At 35.9% G+C, this 27,033-nt stretch overlaps 3 protein-coding genes across 3 annotated transcripts; 2 read left to right on the top strand and 1 right to left on the bottom strand.

Annotated features, from left to right (window-relative positions):
* Positions 1-2,874: 2,874 nt before the first annotated feature.
* On the top strand, positions 2,875-5,153 carry elovl1a (ELOVL fatty acid elongase 1a; the record flags this gene model as incomplete). Its single annotated transcript, XM_079244449.1, has 7 exons — positions 2,875-2,935; positions 3,434-3,624; positions 3,969-4,049; positions 4,187-4,243; positions 4,351-4,456; positions 4,570-4,709; positions 4,848-5,153. The coding sequence occupies 7 exons, from the start codon at positions 2,875-2,877 to the stop codon at positions 5,151-5,153; spliced, it is 942 nt and encodes a 313-aa protein (XP_079100575.1).
* A 1,028-nt stretch (positions 5,154-6,181) lies between these two features.
* On the bottom strand, positions 6,182-9,500 carry cdc20 (cell division cycle 20 homolog). Its single transcript, XM_079243971.1, has 11 exons — positions 9,466-9,500; positions 8,850-9,069; positions 8,633-8,769; positions 8,461-8,557; positions 8,223-8,348; positions 7,906-8,102; positions 7,696-7,790; positions 7,382-7,619; positions 7,186-7,311; positions 6,971-7,088; positions 6,182-6,467 (listed from the first exon to the last, which is right to left on the bottom strand). Exons 2-11 carry the CDS (start codon positions 9,046-9,048, stop codon positions 6,289-6,291), a joined length of 1,512 nt encoding a protein of 503 aa, XP_079100097.1. The 5' UTR covers positions 9,049-9,069; positions 9,466-9,500; the 3' UTR covers positions 6,182-6,288.
* An 11,343-nt stretch (positions 9,501-20,843) lies between these two features.
* Positions 20,844-26,470, top strand: ppp1r7 (protein phosphatase 1, regulatory (inhibitor) subunit 7). The gene is made up of 10 exons (XM_079243263.1): positions 20,844-20,904; positions 21,622-21,717; positions 21,967-22,022; positions 22,217-22,282; positions 22,494-22,624; positions 22,713-22,875; positions 23,011-23,127; positions 23,209-23,313; positions 23,416-23,502; positions 24,356-26,470. The coding sequence occupies exons 1-10, from the start codon at positions 20,865-20,867 to the stop codon at positions 24,530-24,532; spliced, it is 1,038 nt and encodes a 345-aa protein (XP_079099389.1). The 5' UTR covers positions 20,844-20,864; the 3' UTR covers positions 24,533-26,470.
* Positions 26,471-27,033: the final 563 nt, after the last annotated feature.

Genomic DNA, 27,033 nt, shown 5'->3' with positions numbered 1-27,033 from the left:
AGTAAAAAATAAATAAATAAATAAATAAAAATCCACTTTTGTTTGAAGAATGTAGAGTGATGTGCTTATCCATGGAAAAAAATAATTTTAGATTAATCTGAAAAATACCCCTCCAAAGTTGGGAACATTTTAAGTGCCTGAATTTTATGCCTTATTTATTTATTTATTTATTCATTCATTCATTGATTTTCCAAACCACTTAATCCAGTTCAGGGCCGCGGGGAACCTGGAGCCTATCCTAGCTGTCTTTTGGGTGAAGGCAGGATACACCCTGGACAGCTCACCAGTCCATCGCAGGGCTATTTATTTATCTATTTATTTATTAAATTATATAGTTAATTGAGGTTTTTTTTTTTCTTCAAAATGTCACCTCCGGTGTTTCAGAAATGTAACAAAAGTCCATGGAAATTTCTGTTCAGACAGAGCAACATTGCAATGTTGCCATTTACACAACAAGCACTGCACAAAATTACACAGTATTATGCAACACAAACACCCCAAACAGAGTAAAATTCCAAAGATGTCCATGTCACTGAGAAGTATGAGCCTCTGTGGCCATGTGACTGAGGTATTTCATAAACGGACATGTTCACATGTTCAGGTTCATGCTTAGCAAATCCTTATATTAGGGTAATTTAATCAGCTATGCTCAGTCTGACATATCCATAAGTGGTATCTATCCTATCCAATTTTTCACAATTAGCTAATCAAGGACCACTGGCATGTCTCGAGGACACTGTCTATTGTCTGTTCAGGGTTGTTGGGTTGTGTGTAACACTGTTCAATTGGTTTCAGAGAGAATAATTCTGACGACAGGGAGCTTGTTGTGTTGAGATTTGTTAAAAAAAAAACAAACAAAAAAAAAAAAACATGACCATGTATTTAGTGACAAACACATAATAACATTCATGATCACTTCATGCCATAAACAAGCATTTGTAAATAGTCAGGGCCCACATCCTGCAAGTATTGGCTACGGAAAAGCTTCACAGTTTTAGGCACATTCTTGGAATTTCTGCAGTGCTAGCATTTTGTTTGACTAATTGTCTGACGTCTGTGTCAAAGTGAGCTTATGTATATGCATTTTATGGAGACTTTGTCAGTTTGTGACGAAAGAAAACGCAATAATGTAAGGTTTTGGCATGAATGCTTCAGTTTTGCATAATCACTCACGTAAGCATGTGTAATCTTCCAGCTCCTTCAAACATCAGTGAGTGAAACTAAAACGTTAAATAGCCATGCATGTATTAGAGGAAAAGTTACACCTTCAAATGGTCATCACAAAGTTGCTAATCAAGTTTGAAGGGCTCCTGGAATTTTTCCTTTCTTTTTTTAATTCACCAACTCATTAAAACTGCTGTTTGATTTTTTTTGCACATAAAATTTAGCCTCCATTTAATAATAATATGTCCTATGGGCCTGCACTTTACGGCAGATGTACCATGTGCTTGATAATATGTAAACAGAAAGTAAGGACTCCTCCTCCTGTGAGGCAAAAGCACATGTTGCACAGGAAATTTCAAGATCTGTTCAGACCTCACACCCTTCTTGCTCGGAGAACAGGTAAAACCAGAGGCACAGCCAAGCCTGTCAGATGGGAACCCAGCCTCTAAGCTACATCCCTGGAAGGGATGGGCAACACCAAATGTCGGTAGGTGGTGAATGTGGCATATCTGATTTTACCTTTAACCTAAATCATGTGGGCGGGACATTTTTGGAGCAACATTATTACTTAAATTGAAGTGATGATTTAAGTAGATTTTAGCTTACTCGATTTAGTTTTTCGATTGTTTTTTTTAAGTTACCTTGTACTTATTTATTCATAATAAATATTCACATGTGGATTTTTACTCCCAACTCCATGACTCCATCCCCTTCATCACCCATGATGTGACTGTCCAATCACAAACAGGCTGAGTGAGGACATGAAGGTGGAGCTTGGCATTGAAACAGGGTGTGGTTCTGAAACTTGAAAGGTCTGTAGTAGTGACATGGGGTTTAAATTCAGCTGAATGAGTTGAGTCTTCACAGCAGACCAAGTCACTTCACTCAGTTTTGTATCTTCTCACTTAAGACTTTTAAAAGTCTTACTTGCTACACTCAGGTCCTGTTGGATTTCCAATTAAACTACTTCACCTCTGAGCACAGCTGGAGGCTATCACTTGCGCATTCACTTTGTATCTGTACTTCACCTGATCACTGACACACCTAATCTGCTGGATCCTCTGGACTGATTGCTGCCAACTCGGGCTGTGGAACTGTTCCTTTTTTCCTCTCAACCAGGAGTGCTGAGATCTTTTCCTCTGAAGGTGAGTTTCTAATTTATTTTCATGATCCAGGCTCTTCCAATAAAATACTTTGTTTTTATTGGAAGGATGTGTGTTATTCTGATGCAGCCTGGTTAGACTGGTGTGTTTTTATTTACCTTTTTTTTTTTTTTTTTTCTGCTAAGCGTTAGAATGACCTTGATCTGGATAAAACCAACATCGCAGTTCATAACTCATTGCCTCAGTAGGTTGTGTAGAGTTTGTCATGTGGGTCAAGTTTTATGCCTCACCTGTTTGACTTGCTTTGTTAGTCAGAACTGAGGAATCAGATATTTCACAATGTATCTTTGAAACCTCCAAAACAAAAGAATAAAACAGCCTGGGTTGTAGAAGCAGATTGTATACACTGTATTTATCAGAAAGATGGTAGCCAGGGTCACTGAGAGGGATGTTTGATGAGCCTTGCAGCTGTCACATGTTTATTTAGTCAGTGGGGAAGCAGGTGTACAGGTTGCTTTGCTGCCTGACAAACTCTCTTTCAGCTCCACCTGATCTCTCCTGCCTCCTTTAAAAACTCTTTTCTTTAACTTCAAGGCAAGCCACCAACATGCTGCTAGAGGCTATTACCAGCGTTGTAAAATTCCACAGTTATCTACAATCCAGAACTGGTGAGTTTTGTTCATCCTCTCCCTATTTTTTTTTTTTTTTTTTTTTTTTTTTTTTGGTGTCTTTTTATTTATTTATTTTTTTTAAAGGCATATGTCCATATGATTGTGTATATATGCTTTTATATATATATAAAAGCATATATACACAATTATACGTGTGTGTATGTAAAATGTGTATATATGTTATCTGGGGGAAATTTTTTTATAAATAAAAAAAAAAAAAAAAATGTATACCTGCTTTAGCAGTATAAACAGTCAGAAATATCTTATTAGATTTTTATAGATTGGTGCTTCTCGTGTTGCAATGACAGTTGACCCACCCGTGTGTGTGTGTGTGTGTGTGTGTGTGTGTGTGTGTGTGTGTGTGTGTGTGTGTGTGTGTGTGTGTGTGTGTGTGTGTGTGTGTGTGTGTGTGTGTGTGTGTGTGCACGCGCGCGCATGTGTATAACCTTTAAAGACCTATTGAGACAGTCATTAGGGTGTGCTTGCATTTTCCAGATGCCAGAGTGAGAGACTACCCTCTGATGCAAAGCCCCATCCAGATGACCTCCATCCTGTTGGGCTACGTCATCTTTTCATCATACATTGGACCTCGCCTGATGGCAAACCGCAAGCCATTTATCCTCAACAGAGTTATGATCATCTACAACCTTTGCATGGTTTTACTGAATGCCTACATTGTCTATGAGGTAAAAATATGCAAGTTATTTGCTGACTCAATCCAAAGTGCTTGTGTGTTTTTATTACACTTGGCGGGGGGCATGACTTGATAGTTCATCTCTTAGTTCAAGATGACACTACTTATCTTTACCCTGTGACCATGGCTCTAGCTGGCCTTGTCACTCTTACATACTTTAAGGTCTAAGGACCTTACTGTCTAAGGACAGTATTGATAATATTTCTCATCATATATTCTTTTCTTTTTTTTCTTTTTTGTTTTTTTTTGTGTAGCCTTCATATAAACTCAGACTCATTTGTAAAATTTGGCCTGAATAAATATTTTGGGGTTTTTTTTGTGTTTTATTGCACTTAGTTCATGATGTCTGGATGGGCTACCACCTACACATGGAGATGTGACCTCATCGATCCCACCAGTAGCCCACAGGCTCTCAGGGTAAGCTAGCAAATTACTAAAAAAAGCAAACATTATCTCAGGAATAGTTTCACTGATGTAGAAAAGAACTTAATTGTCTTTTGATAACCACTTATTTAGAATAATAAGTGATGTTACAACTCTTCTAATTCCTGCAGATGATTCGAGTGGCTTGGTTGTTTTATTTCTCAAAATTAATCGAACTTCTTGACACAGTAAGAACATTTCCTAATAATTTTTTGTTTGACCTCATGTCCAGTTTATTTAATCATTAATAGACATATCTCATGTTAACTGCATGTCAACTCATTTTTGTTAAAAGGTGTTCTTTGTGCTGAGAAAGAAGCAAAGTCAGATCACATTTCTCCACGTCTTCCATCACTCCTTCATGCCCTGGACATGGTGGTGGGGCGTCACCCTGACACCTGGTGAGCTTTACCCAGCAAACCTATATGCAAATTCATACATATTATAAACTTTATCTGAAAATATTAAAGCAATAGTATCAGTTTTCTAATTAAACTTCAACTTCATTCTCAAGCTGGTGGAATGGGCTCCTTTCATGCTATGGTGAATTCAGCAGTGCATGTTATCATGTACTCCTACTACGGGCTCTCCGCTGCAGGACCTCGCTTCCAGAAGTATTTGTGGTGGAAGAAGTACATGACAGCCATCCAGCTTGTATGTTTTTGTTCTGTTTTCTTGCACCAATTTTCTGTAATTAACACTATTGAATATTTTGGGGATAATAATGAAAGTTGTTTTTTTTTTTGGTTTTTTTTTTTTAATTATTTTTGCTTTTCTCTTTTTTTTCTGCAGACACAGTTTGTTCTGGTCTCCATCCACATCAGTCAGTACTACTTCATGGACAAGTGTGACTATCAGGTCCCCTTATGGATCCACCTGATTTGGATGTATGGTGTCTTATTCTTCCTCCTCTTCTCCAACTTTTGGGTGCAGGCCTACATAAGGGGCAACCGGCTTCCCATCTCAAACCACAAGTCAACACAGAACGGCTCAACCAGTGAACCTGCTGCTGCTGTAGCAAATGGTAAACACTATGAGAATGGATATACTCATTATACAAATGGAAAAATCATCATGGGCAAAGTGAAGAAAGTCTAACTTTATGGCTCTGGAAATGAGAATGAGGCATACAGTTATTTCCACATTGAATGTGCCACTTATTTGTGTTTAGCAACATATACAAGTGGCAGAAAGTTCAACATGCCACTTCTAAATTAAAGAATTGTATGGAAGTCTAGTGTTCTATGTAATATTCACACTAAGGGGATATGAATGGCATACTTTGCCAGTGATCTCTGCTTGTGACACTTTGTATAAAGTTGCAAAAACTGATGAACACTATATGAAATGGTGCTCATTTCCACTGATAGTATTCAACTCAGGCTTAACCTGCAACACTGTTTGGCTTTCACAGCCTTGGTTGCTTGGGTGTATGGCACTGTTTCCATTTATGACTCGTACATGTAAATAGCTAAAGTTAATTTCACCCATTCAAGTGAAGAAAGTCTTCATTGTAAAGGTCTTATTTATCTTTGGAAATAAAACATTGAAAGGTCTGTGTCATTTGGAAGTCAGTGGTGTGCCCAGCGTGAGCAGCATGCCACACCTCATTTTCTATTTGAGAATTGTGGAAATGTTATACTGTATATTACAGTGATGATGCTCACATTTGTGACTGTTCTCATGAAGTTAATAAAGTTAATTTCCTGTGCAAATGGCTTTAGAAGTATTTAAATGTGCAGGTTACATAATTGAGGTAGGGAGCAACTTAAACTGGTTTCAGCCTTTTGAAAGCTGAACTTTTAAAGGAATGAGCTTTAAGCAGTTTAAAAAGCCACATACTGTGAACATGTGCCAAAAATGGCTAAAAGGAATTTGACCCTCACTGATGTTGGTTCCATCCAAAAACCTAAGGTTTTTGGTTAACATTTTCTATGCTGTTCATGTTAAAATATGGTTCTTAATATGGTAATTTACCAATTTATCAGTTATAAGAAATGGAATGAGTTGTAAAGTCTTTTATTTAAAACCCAGTTTAAATGTGCAATACATATCAATACTTTCAACTACAGGCTAAAAATTCACATCAAAATGATGGCAATATAAAGTTTAAAAAAACATAAAAACCTTCTGAAACACCAAAAAGGAGTAAGAACTGGGTGGCAACCTTTATTTGTGAATCATTATATTTGCAAACTTTAGCAAGCATGAGAACAAAATGGAAAAAGGCAAGTTATCTGATTGACTGATGAATGACACTGTTAGTTGATTTGACCATCCTCTCTTTAGCCTTCTTCTTAACAGGATCCATTTCAAAGCTCTTCCACAGACGAATGGTTTCATCTCCAGCAACAGTTGCAATAGTTGAGTTGTCTGGGCTCAGGATCAAATTGAGAACTCTGTCATCATGTCCTGGAGAAAAAAATAAAAATAAAAATAAAAATTTAAAAACAAGCAGGTCAATAACTACTTATGGGTGTTTCTCTACAATTTAACCTTAATTGACACCTGGTATTGAAATGCATTGTCTAGATGTAACCATTCAACATAATTTACCATTTGCGATATCGTGCTCAATTTGCAAATTAACTGGAATAGCTTAAAAAAAATAAATAAAAAAAAAAAAAAAAAAAAGCCTAATTTAATACTGTATACCAATTCATTTTCCAGTGCACACTTCGTGTGCAGCTACAACTATGCAAGTGATGTAAATTGGACGTAAACATGGAGTGTAAAAAGCATCGTTCTTACTTGTATGACATCACATCTACATAGAATTGAAATTACCAAATAATTCAGATGTTAAAGTATTCTGAATAATTTGGAAATTTAATAACAAAATATGATCTATGGTGATGTCAGATGTGAACAGTGCAAAGAAAGTATTAGAGGTAATCCACTCAATGATCACTTACCATTGAGTTCTGCCACTTTGGTCAGAGAAGGGTACTTCCAGATGACGACATTGTTGTGGGCATATCCATGGGCAGAGACCAGCTCCTTATAGTTGGGTGCAAATACCAGTGATGATATCTGAAAAGCAACAAAATAATTCAAGAGATGTGTTGTTAAGGAACCACACCCCCATTTAGGATAACTGATCAAATTGAGAGTCAGTGTATATAGTTACCTGGGACTGAGTATCAAGTGAACTTATGCAGGCACCACTGTTTACATTCCAGATGCGGATGTGGCGATCGCTTGTACCACCTCCAGATGCAAGAATATTTGACTGCCATGGACACCAGGCTAGAGCCTTCAACAAAATAAACCAATTAATTCCTGAATTTCACAGGGAGGGGTTTCAACCTACTAAAGAATCTCACCTTGACAGCCCCCTGATGTTCGCTCCAGCAGCGGACCAGCTGGCTGTCGTTGCTGGCACTACCTTCCTGCACCCGAGGCCATAAACACACCATGTTGTCATTCCCTCCACTCGCCAGGTATCTCCCATCAGGGGACCACTTCAGACCACAAACTTCCTGTGAGTGAGCAGTAAGTGTGAAGATGTGATGGTCTGCCACCCTCACATCATGGTGATGGATGTGTCCCGATCTAGAACCACTGTGGGATGGAAAGAACAGCTTAAGATTTTGTTTTTAAAGTTAGTTTCAGTTTTCGCATCATAGATTAACTTTACCTAGAAAGAATATGGTCGTTCCAACTCAGACTACCAACTCTAGCTGTGTGGCTAGCCATGCTGCGCAAACGTTTCTGATTTTCAACGTCCCACAACTGAAGGAAGGAAGGAAGGGAGTAAAAGGAGAAAAAAAAAAAAAAAGGAAAAAAAACATTAAAATTTACAGTAATTTCAGCTTCGTTTCATCATGAAATTCAGTACCACACTCACTTGAACTTTGCAGTCACTGGTACCAACAGCCAGATAGTTTCCATCTTTTGTCCAGGACAGTGAGCAGATAAAGTCTTCCTCACGTTCCATTTTCATAAGGAGAATGATGTCTCCATGAGTGGCATCCCAGAGGTACACGCTGTTGTGAAGTGCCACAGCAAGTACGTTCCGACTGCTCCAGTCAAGTAGATTTAAATCTGTGGAAGTATATTTTCATTTAAAGAAAAGAAATTATTTCAACATTCAGTAAATTGTTGGATATGAAAGATGTGATAGGACAGTTTTATATGGGTGTCAGGGTGAAATGGCAAGCTTACAAAAATCATTTCGAAGATCAGGTGCATCCAAGATCCTGTCAGGTGTGGAAGAGATGTATCTGGTCTTTTTCAGAGAGGCAGGGGTTGTACCCTGGCTGTAGAGGACCTTCAAATTGTTTTGATACCCTGAAAAAGCAGGTGGAGACAAACAGTTAGGGAGAGATGCATAGCCTGGGAAGATGATGACAAAAAACACATTTTGTGCACAACATAGTGTTTATGGGCACATAGACATTACCTTCTGGAGCATTCAGTGGCTTCCCTCCAAGGTGAAGAATCTTTGCATCTTCAACGTTATATCCATTTAGTGAAACTGACCATGCCTTTTGACTTTCCTTAAAATACACACACAAACTATGAACATGCTAGTTTAAATCACAGTTGGTGATGAGATGTACCATATAACTTACCATTTGGCCTGGTGTGTTTAAGTCAACAGGTTCATTCTCTTTAGTTAGCAGGAAATTAGCCACATCCATTTGTTTGCTGTTTCTAACAGGGATAAAGCGATCGCCACCCATCTTCGAGGGAGTTTTTTTGTTTTTGCCTATGATACAAATGAGTGGTTTGGATTTATACAAAAACATCTTGAGCTTTATTCGATATACATTACATGCGCAAATGAACGCCCTTTACCTGGGGTTTTACTCGGCGTTTTTGATGAACTCAGCGAAACATTAGCAGATTTTCCAGGCGACAGACCACTCACAGTGGATGTGTTGGATGAGCTGGCCTTCCTTTGCCACCTCGCCATAGGAGCGTTTGTGATGGGCATGTCTAGCTTCAAAATACTGTGGATGTCGTTCTCAAACCCAAACTGAGCCATGTTGTCCACGTTTCAACAGTGCTGGACACGAAGAAGAAAATATCATTTTATATGGGCACAAACCGGTGTTTCAGGTAAATATGTTTTAAATTTGATAGCAGAGCTATCCATGCTAATCATAGTGTTCTCTTTATATACAGTATAACAACCAATAGTGATGGCTGCTGTTGAGATTTTGAGGGGGTGTTATAACAAATGTGTTTGATAATAGCTGACTGTGCTTAAATAAACGAAGTAACTCCGGCATTAGCTTTTACAAAATAATCGAAAATTAGCAACAACAAAAAAAACAAAAAAAAAAAACAACAAAAAAACAAAAACGCGATCACTGCTGAGCGGAAGACCAAGCAGGAAACTATTAAATATAAATTAATACAATGGATTAAGTCTTGAGCTCAAAGATGAACTTATGCTTACCTCCGGGAGACAACGTGGAAACAAGGTAGTGCCACTTGCGTTCCGAGTCTTTCTCTAAAAAAAATAAAAAGATTTGAATTTTGTACGGCGTGACGGAAAGCGGTTTAAATGCCAAACATTCTTCTCCTATTGGTCCGTTCAGAAAGCAGTCGTTATGGGTCCCCATTGTTATGGTAACGTTCACCAATGCGTAGCCCTGATTGGCGGACGTCACTTCCTGAGACAAAGTGTACATAACGAACACAACTCTACTATCTATCGCCACCTATGGGTTATATTAATGCAGTGATTGGATTGATTGTAGGGCAAGGCAAGTTTATTTGTATAGCACAATTCAACAACAGGGTGATTCAAAGTGCTTTACAGAGACAATAAAACATTAGAAAATAAAAAGCTTAATTTACAATTAAAACATGAAAGCAAGGAAAAAATAATCAAGAAACATGTAGATTTGGACTTTAAAAAAAACCTCAAAATAGCTTTGAATAAAAAATAATGAAAGGCAACTGAGAACAGGAGGGTCTTTAACCTTGATGTTAATAAACTGAGTGTTTCAGCTGATTTGAGGCTTTCTGGGAGTTTGTTCCAGACATGTGGAGCTTAAAAGCTTAATGCAGCTTCTCCATGTCTCGTTCTGACTCTAGAAACTGATAGAAATAAAATAAAAAATAAAAAATAAAAAAAAACTGCACATAACCTACATTTGGCATAGTTTTAATTCGGATTATTACTGCATTGTTTATTTCTATTGTTTCATAATCAGTGTGCAAATAAAACAATTACAGTGTTTGGTAAAACTGATCAGTTAAAATGTGGAGTGAATTTTTTAAATCATCTGTGTACAGTACACTTGTTGAAATAGTTTAACACCTTATGTTTGTATCATTTTAGCAATCACAGCACTGTTAACTATTCTCTGTCAGAAGGAGTAAACTACGTCTGACAGCACACTTAACACTGAGAAGAGAGTTAGATAAATTATTAACGTTTATAGTTTGAGTTTAAGTAATTTTTGTTCAAAACTCACCATTTTGTTAAAGAATGACTAAATTTAAAAGGTAGTTAGTTCATAAGTAACTGACTCTGCATTTTAGTCCACTCCACAGAATTTAAAAGCATGAAAAAGAAAAGGTTTCCAGAAAAAAAATTAAAAAAGAAAATATTTCGTACACTGTCATTCACTTTAGTTTTATTTTTCAAACACTAATTAAGTAAGCAACACTTATTGCTTACAGAGAAAGTCAGAATGCTCAAGTATAATTTAATCTAAATAACAGAATTTCATCTATTTCACCACAACAGCAATCCCTCCAAGGCTTCCCATTTTGTATTCTTGGAATCAAATATAAAACAGGAGACATTTTCAGTGAATCTTTAATTTCTTCTCCCCCCACTTTTAAACCAAAAGGGGAAAGTGATCTAATCAGTTCAGAAAGTGCTTTTTAAAAACCATCAGAGCCTTGTATGCAAATGAGCTATCACTTGTGATACAAAGGAGAAAAAAAGTCCTTTTGGAACACGTTAGAATCTTTTTTTTTTTTTTAATTTAATATATACAGAACATAAAGAAAAATCAGTTCATACAGCAAGAAAGTCTATACATTGTCATAAGTTAAGTAAGTGTTTGAATCAGAGAAATTAAATAAATCTGCTCCATGAATATTTGGCACTTCCATGAAGAGAAGACATTTACTTTTTGAGGTATTAAAAAATGTGTGTGCCAAAAGCAGCTTGCTTGTGTAATGACATGTAAAATATTCCATGACAAACTTTAGGTCCTATACTCACAAATACTTTTACACTGAAATATCTGCAGAATTTTCTATTTGTTTGCATCTAACTACATACAAGCACAACATGCATTTCTCTGTAACATTTCTACAAACGTGAAGGTTTGTTATTGAGTGACTTTAATATTTATGTGTACAGGAAGATCTGAGATTTTAGCTTGTATTGATCGATAAGGTGCAATCTATTCTCTTTGTTTCAATCGCAATGGTAAACTTAGCCAAGTTAGCATAGATGTAAGCCCTGCTAACAGGATTTCTACCTCGCATGTAAACTATGTAAAGAAACTGAGGTGTGAGGACATTCAGCTTTCCATTTCCTTAATCGCTTAGTCCAATTCAGGGTGGCGGGAAGCTGAAGCCTATCCCAGAAATCATTGGGCGAGAGCATAGACTGTAGGGCGATAGACAGGGTACACCCTTGTCAGGTTGCCAGTCCATCACAGGGCCATGCAGAGAGACAAACAACCATTCACGCTCACATTCACTCCTGGGGATCATTTAGAGTAACCGATTAACCTAACATGCACGTCTTTCAACAGTGGGAGGAAGCCAGCATACCCAGAGAGAACCCACGCATACATGTACAAAACATGCAAAGTCCACACAGAAAAGACACCGTTCAAACCTTCCCACAGCCGAGGCTCGAACCAGCGACCTTCTTGCTATGAGGCCCCTGTGCAGCCGAAGGGCACATCATGGGATTTAATAAAACAATGCCCACAACCACGCAGAACCTTAGACAAATGTCACTATTTTTGGGCCAGTGGTTCCCCAGGACACATCTGATACTGATTTGGGTTTTGATGAAGGCTGTTGAATTTGACTCAGCTATGTCACCCATATGCTTAAGGCAAGAAACTCTTTGGGGATCACCTGTCTTTCCAAATACATGTGTCTGCATTTTTATGTGTAAAGCATTTTCAAAAATATTTGTGTTTGTGTGCACATAGCTTTAATTACAATTCTGACAAAAAGGTCCGAACACAGGGAGCATGGGGTTGTCAGCTGATTGTGAATCACAAGGTTCGGTAACCACCTTGGTTCATATCTGCAGTTATATCTTTTATATCCCTGGGATAATGAATAATCGAGCCAAGGACACCTGCAGGTAAAAAAAAGAAGTCACATTATCATAAACATTACAGAAAAAATATTCATACAGATCTAATGAAATTGCAAACAAATCACAAAACTGAAGAGCATTATTATTTTCATTACAAACAGTTTCTATTTTTTTAAATCGATGTAAATGTCACAAGATGAGACTGTATTGATAAAAATCACCTAACTAAGCCACAATCATCTAAAAACATAAAACATACTCATTCACAGGGTACGTGGTTTAGAGTTCTTTTAATATTTGACTTTTTAATCAATCTTCTAAGAATGTCAGCTGAGAGATGTTCAGACACTAACAGAACAGCAGAGTTGTTGTTTATCTTACCTCCAGCAAGATTTGAACCTAAACAAAGTGGAAAAGAGAAAACACATGACCGTGCTTTACATTTCTGTGAAGTACAAGACATCCTGTGACAGGGCTTTTTTTTTTTCAAATAATGCCAAGTTATGCTGCATTTTGTGAGCCGAAAGAGTCATTAAACTTTAAAGCAGAGGTCAAGATAAACATTTCATGCTGCTAGATGAAAATACATCATGCATTGCTTTGTTCATTTATGCAGAAAGTTAAGAAATAAATATACAATTTATCTATATCATTTTCCAACAATAATAAAAACAACATCTATTTACTTACCATTTTTCATAGATAGAAGGAGACTGACAACGCTTAGTAAAACAAATACCCCTACTCCCAATATTGGGACCAGAATCTGAGAGACTGAAACTCCAGGAACTACAGAAAAAGAAACACAAAAACATTTAAAGTCACGTGAGGTTAACCATAAACAAAACAAATCATTTTAAAACATGCAAGTAGGCCAACTATTTGTAGAGGTGCACTACTGCAATTGCAAAGGCCAAGCTTTTTTAACTTAATATAACTCATTAACTTGAAAAAAAGAGAATAATTGACCCCTTAGTTCTTCAGAAAGCCCGAGTTGTTTCATAAGTTGAAAGCATCCTCCCTGCAGATGGATTCTCTCAGTCCTCGTGCGCTGTACTTCCTGGTCCCAAAGAGCTTTGAGGGCTAGTGCTTGGGGTACATGAATAGTCCATGTGTCATTGTGGTCCAGAGTCAGATACTCTTTATTGTCATAAAATACACGGTCAGCCCAATGCAGCTGACCACCTTCCACTATGCATTCCTGAGAGCGAAGAATGGTGTGCTCCCCTATATTGATTAAATAATTAAATGTTAGTGATTCCAAATTTTTACATGCACAGTTATTAATAGTATAAGATTATTGCCTTACTCAGAAGTGGAATCTGGTCCATGTCAATAGGAGGTGGCAGAATTGTCTCAGCTGACATAGATTTGATCATCTCTTTTACTTCCAGTCTTGAGCTTGTCAGTGGGACTCCATTTAAAAGAACTTGTTCAGAGACATGCTGAGCACCAATCACGCGCATTTTCTGGATCTGAATGATGATTACATCTAAAAAGAGACAAAGGGTAAATCGAAAATTTAAAAAAAGTGCTGCATTGTCATACCTGCATGTAATTTAGCTTCCACTTTTGTTTAAAATACCAAAAGTAAAATAAATAAATGAAAATAAAAGCTTGTCATAAAACGGCGCGAATTTTCATTAATAGAAAAAAAGCGGAATCAAACAATTACCAGTAAAGTTTTAAACCAACACAGTTTCTCCACTCTTACAGCCAGAGACAGCCTCAACAGATCTTTAGTCTCGAAAGTTTTTTTGACGTTGTTCTGATCGATGATGTGACTATTTACAGCACTGATTTCTTTTCTGCATTTAGGGTTGGATTACAAACAGAGGCTGCAAAATTCGCAATTTAAGTCGAAAAAGCACCTTTAATTGAGCAAATTATCATACTTATGAAAAAAAAAAGGGGGGGGGGGGGGGGTAAGTGAAATGGTATCATTTTGAATGTTTGTCTCAAGTTACAAAAGAGTTATTAGTTTGTTTAGATTACAGAATAATGTTGGAAGCCAATATAAATCTGTGTCTGCAGCATTAAAATGCAATGAAAAACAGAGACGTGTCTTACCTACAGGGAGAGACGCAGAAAGCACTAACTGACAAAGAAGTTGCACAAAAATCCCAGGGGAATAGCTTAAATACATTTTTCCTTATTTTATTTATGTATTTTCCCAGGGAGCTTAAGTGTCAAAGAAAAAGAAAAGCTCCGCAGTTGACAGAGGTGAGATTTCCTTTAAGCCATTAAAACTGAATCCTGAAGATAAATAAGTACTTGAGAGTGACTCAGGGACCAAAAACATCTCTGGCTACTTTCGCCTTTCGCTTTTATTTGCAATCATGTGACCGTTCACGTAAAGGGCTCTACACACTGGGGAGGGGAGTGGGGGTGGGGGGATGTTGGGGCTGGTGGGGACGTCGCTCCGCTTTCGTGCATTTGCGCAATGAACCTGCGCAATGAGGCGAAAATCGCTCCCCTCGCCCGCTTCCCCTTCCCTCCCCTCCACTTCCTGAAGCGATACAAGATGGTAAAACTTCTGATGCTGTCGCAGGACCACCACCCAGTGAGGGTTTCAGTGACTAGAATCTGATTCTTTCTGGATTAATCTTGAGGCCATCATATTTTTGTTTGGTTGGTCTGTTTGATCCAGTAAATTACTATTTCATGAACTAAATAACCGAGTATGAAATGTTTCATTATAATGTTTTGTTTATGATTTTCTTTTTCAGAATACTTCTGTGATAGGTCTGTTTTAGCTGATGCCAAACAGAATTATCGGTCTGCACAGAGGGAACTTGGAAATTGTGATGTGTTTAAAAATTACAATGAATGGAAAAGTGGTTTTTTACTACCCTCAAGCCTGCAAATGTCTTATCAGTGAAACGTATTGTAGTATGTCTGTCACGGCGTTGATTGCTAAGAAACTTTAGTTTTGATGGCATGTTTTAAGAAATTAGGAACCAAGCTATTATTACAGAGCCTATCATGTCACTATGGTGACAGTGATCAATGACAACTGTCAAGAATAAGATCCAAAATTTAAATTTGTGTTAAAATGATGAATTTGTTTTTAAAGTGAGCTGAATAGCAGCTTTATGGTAAGGGAAAATATCTATATTTCACATTTGTAAGTTTTAGGTATTTAATTCTCAAACATTTATCTAGCACTTATTGTGGAAGACGATATTTATAAATGTTATTCAAATAAAGAAATAACCATTTTTCTGTCAAAATAATGAGAAATCACTCCAAAATTCTGACACAAATCAATAATCCCGGCAAAGCATCTCAAAATACAGATGGCCTACTTTTCTCCAAAACATGAGAAATTAAAACTTTTAAATGTTACAAATTCTTAGGATAAAATCTGCAAATTCTAAATTCTTTTAGATTGAATTTGGAATATCCAATTAAACTCTTGACATACATTAAGAGAAATCAAGATTGAATACTGTGTTTATCCCAGAGGAAAAATAAATTTTGTTACTGTGTTCTTTGGTTTGTTTGTTTTAAATAAAAAGCAATAATTAATTAAAAGAATTTAATATTTTGTTCTGAAGGATGACGACTGCTGGCAAGAATTATCTCAGTCTTATATTGGAGTTGATGAAGGCTCACACTGAACACACACTGCTGTTTCTTGTGCAGAGGAAGAATTATAAGATCCACTATTCACCAGCTTGAGCAACATTCTTCTCAGAATCAGCTCCAGCAAGTCCAGGGTCATTCCCAGCAGAGAACCCCACTTAGTCAGGTTGTTCAGTTGGCCTAAGTCTGGCTCTGACGGCTGCAAAGCTGATTGCACCTTCCACATCAGACTTGGAGAAGAAATGCAACATCTTGCGGGCACTTAATGATTTTGTCTTTCTTTAGAAGTAGTGTCTACTTTGTTTCTCCTTGTAGATGTGCATTTCCAGTCTAGCATGTTGTCTGGCAGAACTATCAGGTTGTACTCCTCCATTACCTCCATCTCTTCTCCTAGGATATAGAGAGTGTTCTGTTTTATCTGTTCCTCCTGAATTTAATAGAAATCAATTTTGTTTTGTTTGTGTTTACAATGAAGCAATTATACTACACCAAGGCACAAATGGATTGACCAGTCCATATACTCAACTTACTGACCATCACTGATACATCCTACAACTGCAACGTCATCAGTTCTGTCTGGGGTTTTTTTTCATCATAGTGGTGGAAAAATCTAAAAATTTTTTGAGCTTGTATTTGGAAAAGCTGAAATAAAAAGTCTAAATTCTGAAATCCTAAATCCAAATTTAATAATGGTAATAGTATGACTGACTTTTGAGATACTAAGTCATGACTTTAGGTATATGATAGTTTCTTCACATGTTGACTTATATTAAGATTCTGAGTCATTTATGATTTTATTATACTTATCATTGTTATACTAGTCTGCTTGTTACTCAGATAATGAGGACCATTTTGCTCATGTTTCTCCCAGTCAGCATATGTGAATAATGGGTCACATATGAATTACAATTCTTGCCACTTTTTTTAATCACATCTGATTCTTTACATTATAAAACAAAACAGAAAAAAAAAACACAAGTTTTTGTTATTTAAAATAAAACTGAAACACGCATGGATGCTCAGACTCGCTTCTGTGGAGACAATATTTCCTGTTTATCCTTCAAGTATTAAATATTATGTTGATTGTAGTCATTCATTTGTACATCTCTTTTTATTTCTCAGCAGAAGCAGATCAATTTTTGTCATTATGTTGTGTCTCTTGGGATGTATGAGTTATAACACTGTCTTTTTATTGCCTTGTATGTTTAGCTTTTGCACCACGGCTTTCAAAAAGAAAGCATAGAAACTGACTTGTTTTGCCAATGTTTTTGTAATCCAGTGCATTACTACAGGGTGTTTATGTTTTTTATGTCTTTATTTTTGCAATACAAAACTATAGTTGTCATTTTATTAGTAATAAAAACTACATTAATGTAAGTAGTGAACAGATGTTTCAATTATTCAGTCTATTCTAATCAAAACAAAAAGAAAAAAAGGGAGACGGAGTTTTAATTGACTGGTCTCATCTATAAAACACCCAGGCTGAAACTTGGTTGCCCTCCAGTCCTGACAGCAGGTGTTCCTGGTTTGGTGTTATGGTGTTTGTTGAGTCAACAACAACCCTGGGTGGGGCATCCACACCTTTTCTCAGATTTGTAAAAATGTCTTATGAGCATGTTCTGAGGAAGGTCTGTCACTGAATTTTTTTTTTTTTTTCCAAACCTCAGACAAATAAAGGCAGAACAGCGGAAAGTTGTGGAATATCAGTTTTGACTTGAAAGCCATGATAAAGTGTCTCAAAATGCAGATATTCTCAAGAATAGATAACTTAGAATTTTGACATACCAAGTAATACCTTTTAATACTAGAGATTTTAGATACTTTTTCACTCCCATGTGAATTAAAGGTTAAGTATGATATAATAATAATAATAATAATAATTTTTTACTTTATTAATCCCAGTAGTCCATTTAGATTTAATAGAGGGCAGTGGATTTCCATTTATTGGCAAATGAGGAGCAGGGACATCTAGGACCTTGCTCAGGGAAACCACAATGATTCATTTTTGTTGTCAAGCTAGGTGACTTAAACCCATCTTCCAGACCCAAGTCATAATTACAGTGCTTGTCCCATTTTTAATATCTTATTCTCTACATGAAGAAAAAATAACTTTTTTATTATCAGAAATATGACACAAAAGTATGCTGGTAATATATTTTGACCTAATTTTGGCAAAAATTGTCTTTACATTCTTGTTACATACTAGAACCTGTACCAGCTGAATTGGTGCAGCATACAAACAAGTCCATCACAGTGCAAGTACAAAATGATAGACAATTGTGCAATGAACCCTCCAGTTCATGTTTTCAGACCATTTAAGATGGACCTAACATGCATGCATGAACCGATTCAGGTGCAGGAAAGCCATGCAGACTACAAGGAAAAGGCCCAGTTACGTAAGGAGATGTGCAACTCTGCACTACGGTACAGCCCATGTAAAGATGTTGTAAGGAAAGGTTATTTGAGTTTTCAGATGACAATAAGGGCCTCAGTGTTATGCAGACTATTCTAAAAGTAGATGGTATGCAGATGGAAGTGTCTAAACAGGCCACTGTGAGAGCACAGTCAACAAGCTTTTGGAGTCAGGTTTGCCTATTCTTCATGTAATTCAGCATGGTTCTTACCTAAACCACATTTTTGCAATTCTTAGTGTCACTGTCAAATGGCACTGCATATACCTGCAACAGAAATTTAACAGGGACATATTCGATTAACTGCTGAAACTACAAAATTTTCTGTTCTCGTTAAACTCAGTTTATTCTTGTTGTATTATCCCATGAAAATTTCCAAAGTTAAATAAACATCTAAATGAAAATGTTTTGAAAAAAAAAAAAAAAAAAAAAGGTTTTCTCTAAGGGGACAGGTCAAAGTTGCAAGCAGGTCAGACCAGTACTACCCTTTTTAATAGGCATGCCTTTGTGATGTGTAATGTGGTGTTGTTTTGTCTTGCGGAAAAATGCCTGCCTGTCCAAAAAGCTCAACTTGACAGCAAAACTAAATCTATAGTCTTAATGTTTTTTGCATTAATAATGACATTACAGAAGTGGGAATTAGCTTTGCCAGAAGGACTGATACAGTTACATGCCATTACAGGTAAAGGCTTTAAGACTTGTTGACAATAACAGCCTGGATGGCTTTTTTTTTGTTTGTTTTTTTCAAATTTTGTAAAGGCACACAACATACACACATCACCTGTGGACAAAGCTGGTATACAGCTGTAAGTGAAATTTCTGAGTGTAACCTTGTCAGTGTAATATCAGATATTGGTAAATGCCAGGTCTTTTTGTTGTGCAACTGAAGTGAAATATATCATTTTTAAACATTTTAATGATTTTGTCATCCATTTATTGATGAACTGGAGTTTCTCTGCTTATCTTTGTTCTTAATAGCCTTGATCTTGATTAGATACTACTTCCATGTCAAATAAAGATTGAAATCCCCCTTAACTGTCACCTGTTTAAAATTGTGGGATTATTTATTTGTTAGTTTGTTTTATATTTTGATGGATCCTGGGAAAGTATAAAGGTGATCATGGGGAAATTATATTATGCAGGACTGATCCTTTAGGTTATGATATGACAGAGAAAATGCATACTTTTAGCTAATGTTCTCAATAGTTATCAATTTTTAGAGTACACTTGAAAGAAATGCATTTTATAGTCAAGATCGTCAAAAGAACATAACCACTTGGAGCAAGTCAGATCATACTAGATATTTTTGTAGATAAATTCTCTTTGTAGTCATCAAAGTACAAATAGCTCACCTAAACCCACATGAACAACAAGGAATCTCAAAGCACAACAAAGATTGTGTCTTAAGGACACAATGTCTGTTCTGTTTGTTGATAATATTGCTTTTATAAACTCCAAACTGTTGGGCAATTAGCACATATGTAACTGTGAGATGTATTTTGAATACCCACAGGCAGCATTTAGGGGTAAACACAGATATAACCCTTGCAACAATTAAAACATCAAAATGTGTCTTCCTCACCAAAAGCAAAAAGAGGAACTATATATATATATATATATATATATATATATATATATATATATATATATATATATATATATATATATATATATATATATATATATATATATATATATATATATATATATATTTATTTATTTATTTATTTATTTTTATTTTTTTTTATTTTTTTTTTTAAGAAAACAAAAACATTACGTCCCTTGACTTGACAATAAGGCAGCAGTAAAGGAAACAGCAGTTCTTCCTGTTCTCTGGCCCTGTGCAGGCACTGATGAACATAGAGAAGCCAAAAAGGAAAAAAGGAGATATAGTTAAGCATTTTTCTTTCAGTAAAACTTAAAATAATGTGACTTAGGAAACACCAGATATACTCTCTCAAGTTTGGGAGGCCACGCCACCAAGTTAACCCTTTGTGCAAATCAGATTTCTGACAAAGGTTCATACAAATGTGGATTTTTCAAAATTAGACAAAAAGTTGTTTGATATGTATGAACAGAAAAAATTTCAAAGTTCAGGCATTTGCAAATATAGGCCATTAATATGTAACTGATGTGAAAATAGAGAATGTTGAATCGACATTTAAAAGGGGTTGTTTCCTCTAACTAAAAGAATGAAGTTAATCAGACTTATATGAGTATAAATTCAGTATCTCCATTGAGAATATTTTGACACTTCATGACTTCACTTCATTACAGGTACTTCATTACGTGTCAGGACCTATTGAAAAGTAAAAGCTTTAAATGATAAAGAATGGAAGCAATTCAAAGAGCTCAAAATGCGTACGTACAAAACCTGACGTAGCTGGGCTGGGGAATAGGTATTGGTTTTTAATTTGAAACTGAAATTAAGTCCGTGCACGTCTTGCTTCGTTGTGTAAAGGCGGCAGCAGCGCCCCCTTGTGTCTCATGGCGGTACGTGTCCCCCAACTGATTGGCCGAGCGGTTGTCAGGGTGTTTATAGGAAACATGGCTTCTCTGGCTGGTGGAGAGATGCAAGAAATGGAAGGTGAGTAAAGAAAAATATCAAGGGAAGTCGTCGTGTTACACATTTTTTGTGACCCCATGAAACTAGTAACCATTTAAAGGGAGGCGTCTGTTTTCATATAAACACATTTGGCATGTCGTTCTTTTCACTTTGTAGACAATCATCCTTGGTGTAGCTAACAGGCTAACAACAAGACGTTAGCGGTCGTTATTGATTTAAGATCTGGTCACGCGGCGCGTATAGATAATATTCATAACCGATGTCACAGTAGTGTTGTGGAGAGTGGTTTTATTTGATCACTTTCGGTTGGTTGCGCACTCAGCATGCCCATTTCTAGCTCTTAGATGTGGCCCAGTTGCGTACCTAGCATGGCTAGCTGTCTAGGTATGTATAATGTAAAGTAGCTAACTTTAGCTTACAAAATGACAAGGCTGAAAATGAAAGTTGGATTCAGCCCATAGAAATATATTAATAGTACGCAATATCAGTGTCTTCAACCTGCTCATCATCATGCACAAACATACACCATTAGGATTTATTTAAGAAAATCCATGAGTAACCTGACGGAGGATTAATGTCCCTTTAGTCATCCCAGCTCCTCAGTGAAAGAGGTGGAGATGGGCCTGGGACATTACTTCGAGTCTCATACACTATAAATTAAAAAACATCACCGACCCATAACAAAACGGTAGATCTGCATCTTTTAAGTGGGTTCAAACATTTCTTTTCTGGCTTTAGTGGATCGAAGGGGTGAGTCTGAGGAGTCTGGTGATGATGAAACCAGGAGGAAGAGTATCAATGGTGATGTGGACCCAAACCAGCCTTCTGCCACAAGTAAGTTATCATTAGCTCTGACACATACACATTGAGGTGTGTAGATTGCACAGTTGGTACAAGAAGGGGAGTAGGGGTATGGCGGTGTATAAATATGTTAAACAGCTGGTTGTTCAATATGATGGCACTTTATTGTTGTCAGTCTTCTTTCTTGATTAGATAAAGTTTTCCATCTCACCATAATAGTTTAGCATGTCTTGCTTTGATACCATTTTAGTGTTACGCAGTTTATTCCTACTGTTGCTGTAGGTAAAGAAGAGTCACCCGTCGACATGGACACCATAACCTTGGACCCAGAAGAAGAGGTAAAAAGATGCTTTTGTGAAAACTGTTTTCACTTTTATCTTTTATATTCATTGTATGATTGTAAATTACCTCTTGTAAAACAGGTGGAGTTTCATCTATGTGACTGCTTGTAAATTTACATATGCTGGATTATGTATGTATTATAAAAACAAAGTACTTCTGGCACATCATTCAAGCTATTCATGTTTTCTAGGATGTTGATCTTGTTCATTGTCGTATTGGAAAAATTGAAGGCCTGGAGGTGCTACGAAAGTCTAAAGTAAGTGACCTGTAGCTGACATTGACATGATGGGAGGACAGGGTGCACAGGTTGGGTTTTACTTTTGTTTTTATGACAGAAAGCAATCCAGCATTTTGTTGCACTTGACTATTGCAAGTTATATCCAGGTAAAGATGTGTCTGTGAGTTCTGTGGAAAGCTAAAATATAGGTGCAAGGTTTTTGTTAATTGCTTGCTGTTCATCTTTCCAGACACTCTCCTTACGACAGAACTTAATCAAAAAGATAGAAAACCTCGACAGTTTGAGCTCATTGCAAGAATTAGATCTCTATGACAATCAGATCCGCAAACTGGAGAACCTGCAAAACCTCACAGAGTTGGAGTAAGTGTTTTAAAAAGCAGTAGGTTTTTACATTAAAAAGAGTCTGCATATTTACACTTGAATCTAATGTGATGTGATAAATCCACAGGCAACTTGATGTGTCATTTAACATTTTGAGGAAGGTGGAGAACTTGGAGCAGCTGACTCAGCTCAAGAAACTTTTTCTGCTTCATAACAAAATCACCAACATTGCCAATCTGGACAACCTCCCAGGTCTAGAGATGCTGGAGCTTGGTTCTAATCGCATTAGGGTAAGGCAAATAGGGATTCTGTAGCAGAGAAAACCTTTATAAAAAAAATATGGGACATGTTAAACATTAATACAAAATCACATCTGCAAGATTGTCAAAAGTTCATCTCATTTTATCTGTTTGTTGTGTTTGCAGGTCATTGAGAACCTGGATGGACTTAAATCTTTGCAGAGCTTGTATCTTGGCACCAATAAAATAACAAAGCTGCAGAATATGGAAAGTTTACATAACCTGACTGTTTTGAGCATTCAGGTATTCTCATATGGAGGTATTTATGAGGTATTTATGAATATGAAGACAGTGGATGATAATTTTGGGTATAATTCTTTGCAGAGTAACCGGATCACTAAAATTGAGGGGCTGCAGAACCTTGTCAACCTGAAAGAGCTATATCTGAGCCACAATGGTGTTGAGGTCATTGAGGGCCTGGAAAACAATGTGAGTTATAGAAACTTTTAAAATGAATAGATACCAAACAGTTTAGCGATGCAGACATGTAACAACAGTTTGTTCTGGACATGCTTTTTATTTTTCCTGCAGAAAAAACTCACCACGTTGGACATCGCTGCTAATCGGGTAAAGAAAATTGAAAATATCAGCCATCTAACAGAACTGCAGGAGTTCTGGGTATGTATCATTTAAGTTCAACAGCAGCTTTGTAATTTCACTCCAGAGATTGTAGTTGGTTACATTACATGCATCAGTCCTCAGGTGGTGCCAGTCTCCCTGTTATAGTGCTCTTAAACCCAGTATGATTAGAACTCCCCTTTTAAAATTGTGGTCTAAAGTCAAAACAACCTCTGAAAATCTGAGTTCTCTTTTTCCAAAAAAAATCACAGAACAGTAATTGATCACAAAAATGATCTGTCTCTGACGCAGATAAGCATAAAATCCATTTAAACGTTCAGTTTTTATTCTATTTTCTTTGCTGCAAGAAAATATGGAGGTGAATCTCAGATTACTGTATCTAATATTGGCCACTGGGTAAGAATCAAGGGTTGATGTGGAATAGAAGACAGGCATTAAACTTTCCAATAAAGCTGCATATCTGCTGGAGGGAGGAAATTTTGTCAACATGAATGCAGAGCAGCTGAATGAGGACTTGGCTGCCTCAGTAGTGGTGTTGAATCACCTCATTGTGCATTAATGGTGAACACACACTTTTTATGGAGTCAGCAGAAAATAACAATTTACCTGCAACCTCCATTACTGCTAACAGAACAGAATACCAATTTACTTTTTTTGTGATTTGAAAAAATAAAATGTAGAGCTATTTAAGCAGACTTTACATTGAAAAAATGTTCACCAGTTATGCAATTTTCTCATTCACCATCATTAAATTGATCAGTGGATTTAATCAAGTATAGAATTATTATTTCTTAATCAGTTAGGAAGTGAGCAATAATGACATTGTTTTATTTTTTTATTTCTTGCATTCAAGACAATAGTGATGACAATTGTCTTTTAATCTCTCCTTTAGATGAACGATAATCAGATCGACAACTGGTCAGACCTTGACGAGCTGAAGAATGCCAAGAGTCTGGAGACTGTCTATCTTGAAAGAAATCCACTACAGAAAGATCCGCAGTACCGGAGAAAGATCATGCTGGCTTTGCCTAGCGTTCGCCAGATAGATGCTACGTTTATCCGCTTCTAAACCGCAGTGTACGATCCACTTGCCAACCTCAGTGTGTTCCCCTTCACCTCCTTGCCATGCCTATAGAGACACTGTGTAAAACATATTGGCCTCACTAGATCATTTAGCCACTCCATACTAAACATACATTCCAACACAAAACTCACCCATGACTCACTCAACATACATGTATGCATGTATGCACTCATTTGAACCTTAATCTGTGCTGTTGTTTGGAAGGTTTTTATTTATAAGGTGGAGTTGTGAAAATGGAAAAAAAAACTATCCAACACTCATTTCCTCCTTTGCACTTTTTTTTTTTTTTTTTTTTTTTTGTATGTATTGCATGTGGGATGCATCTTACATTCTCAAATCATGCGGTGTCCATCAGATTTTATTGATCACACAACTTAAGTTGCACTGTTGTCATATAAGAGGAAAGGGTGGCATTAGTGTTATTTGAGGGGTTTTCTGGTTTTAGTTCTTGGTTGAACAGAATGTTGCTGCTTTCATAAGCTAAAAAATAAATAAAAGACCAATTCAACATTAATAATAAATCCAGTTAAAACTATTTGATACATTTAAAAAAAAAAAATCTATTAATACTTATTATTTTTTCTTTTATATGGCATCAAAACTAACCCAGGTACCAAACAATAAGAATAACGTTTAGATAGAAGCCTTAAGACGCATGTTGATACCATGGCAATTTTAACTCAAAAGTGGTACATATGTATGTCCATTTAAGTGGTTACAAATGAAGGGGCGAGTTTGCTGTCTAGATGCCTTGTTTATTCCTTATCCAAATATTTTACAGTTCAAATATTCATTTGCTGATTAACAAGAGTGACCTCTACAGTAAAATAAAACTCACGAATGTAAAAATCACCTGGGTTTATGAAGATGATTCTGTAATCAGTGGTACCATCACTGTTTCTTTTGTTTTTGTATAAAAGGATCACTGGTTACAGTATTAGTTCTCTTTTACTTCGAATAAGTGACATTTTATTTGAACAGCTTACATTAAAATGTAAATTGTATTTGAATTTATATTATAAGGAATAGACTGGTATAAAGTGTTAACTAATGTAAGATAAAAGCCGTCATGTTGGCACAACATTTTTAGGCACATTTGGATATCTAAAAAAATTTCAATTATTTAAAGATGTCAAGGTTACACATCTGGCTTTGTTCAAATATAAATTCCAATTTATTTATTGATCATAATTGCCATAGGTTTGCTTGCGTAAATTAACAGTGACTCAAACAATTAAAGGGACAAATTACTCTGGTGAACTCCTGTAAATAATTCTTGAATACTCATGATTTACTCTGTTAATGCTAAAAGTAATGCATCTTTTATATGAGAATTATTCTCCACCTCAGGGCTGAAAGGTCACATGAAATCAAAAAGAAGCATCAAAAGTTGAAGTTTCTTCATTTTTTCAAATTGCCTTTTAATAGTCGGTCTCCTGAGTTTATATTTTATCTAATTTTATAAGCAAGAGAAAAACAAAATTTTGCTTTATGATGTAAAATTTTTCTTCAAAATAATTTCCAATGTTTTAAATCCAAACCTTTATATAAGTGGAGCATTCGTCTAAAGACTATGTAAGAAAATGTGCATTACTCGTTTGAGTTTTTTTATTTTTAGATTACAATTACAATATACAATTGACTAGTGAAATTGGAACTGCCACAGTGTGTATTTTGTAAATATAGATTGGACATATCATGTAGAAACCCAGTGCCATCATCACATCCCTTTTGAAAAGCGAAATTCTGTCATTTTGCTAGGCGGCACAACAGATTCATGTGACATACTGAACTAAAATAAAACTTTTTTGCTGCTGAAGGGCCATTTACACAATTTCTTTTAGCTATGTGTCAAAACTGAGTCATTGGGTTTTGGAGTTGGTTGAAGCTGTTTGTAAACTGAATGTATTATGCAAATAATAAAATGACACAACTAAAAAAAAAAAAAAAACAAGTCTGTAGTTTTATTTCATTCAGTTGCAATTACTGATTTGCATTTTTGAAGCTATATTAAATCTTTTTCATTAAAATGTTTATTTATGGCAAGCCAAATATTTAGCAAGAATAGGAAATCATTTTCATATTTTATGTTCTTGTATTAGCTACATTATTTTAAATACATAAAGAACTTGTATGAATTTTACTTTGAATAAAATGATGAGCTCCAAAATACTGAATGAATTTATTTATTTTCTATCTTCGAAGCTGTGTTTTAACCAAAAAATTGTTTTCTTGTCTGAATTTCAGAATTTGACTTTTACACACACACACACACATATATATATATATATATATATATATATATATATATATATATATATATATATATATATATATATATATATATATATATATATATATATAATATAAAGTTTATCTGGATGCAGCAATTATTTTTTTCTTTTCTGACTCACTGTTAAGTTAAATCTTGAATATGAACATGAAAATTGGCATTAAGAAGTTTTGAGAAATTTTAGACTAAAGAG

The sequence above is a fragment of the Telmatherina bonti genome (assembly GCF_933228915.1).
Source record: "Telmatherina bonti genome assembly, chromosome: 7".
Classification (NCBI taxonomy): domain Eukaryota; kingdom Metazoa; phylum Chordata; class Actinopteri; order Atheriniformes; family Telmatherinidae; genus Telmatherina; species Telmatherina bonti.
Note: the sequence above shows the minus strand (reverse complement) of the source record. Positions and strands in the feature narration are given on the sequence as shown.

Bases quoted from the DNA above. Each gene is read 5' to 3' on its own strand.
- ppp1r7 (XM_079243263.1), top strand. From the start codon at position 20,865: ATGGCTTCTCTGGCTGGTGGAGAGATGCAAGAAATGGAAG. The intron at 20,905-21,621 runs GTGAGTAAAGAA...TTCTGGCTTTAG, and splicing joins AGAGATGCAAGAAATGGAAG to TGGATCGAAGGGGTGAGTCT. The intron at 22,876-23,010 runs GTAAGGCAAATA...TTGTGTTTGCAG, and splicing joins TTGGTTCTAATCGCATTAGG to GTCATTGAGAACCTGGATGG.
- cdc20 (XM_079243971.1), bottom strand. From the start codon at position 9,048: ATGGCTCAGTTTGGGTTTGAGAACGACATCCACAGTATTTTGAAGCTA. The intron at 8,770-8,849 runs GTTCATTTGCGC...TTTGTATCATAG, and splicing joins TAAAACCCCAGGTAAAGGGC to GCAAAAACAAAAAAACTCCC. The intron at 6,468-6,970 runs GTAAGTGATCAT...TTTTTTCTCCAG, and splicing joins CAAAGTGGCAGAACTCAATG to GACATGATGACAGAGTTCTC.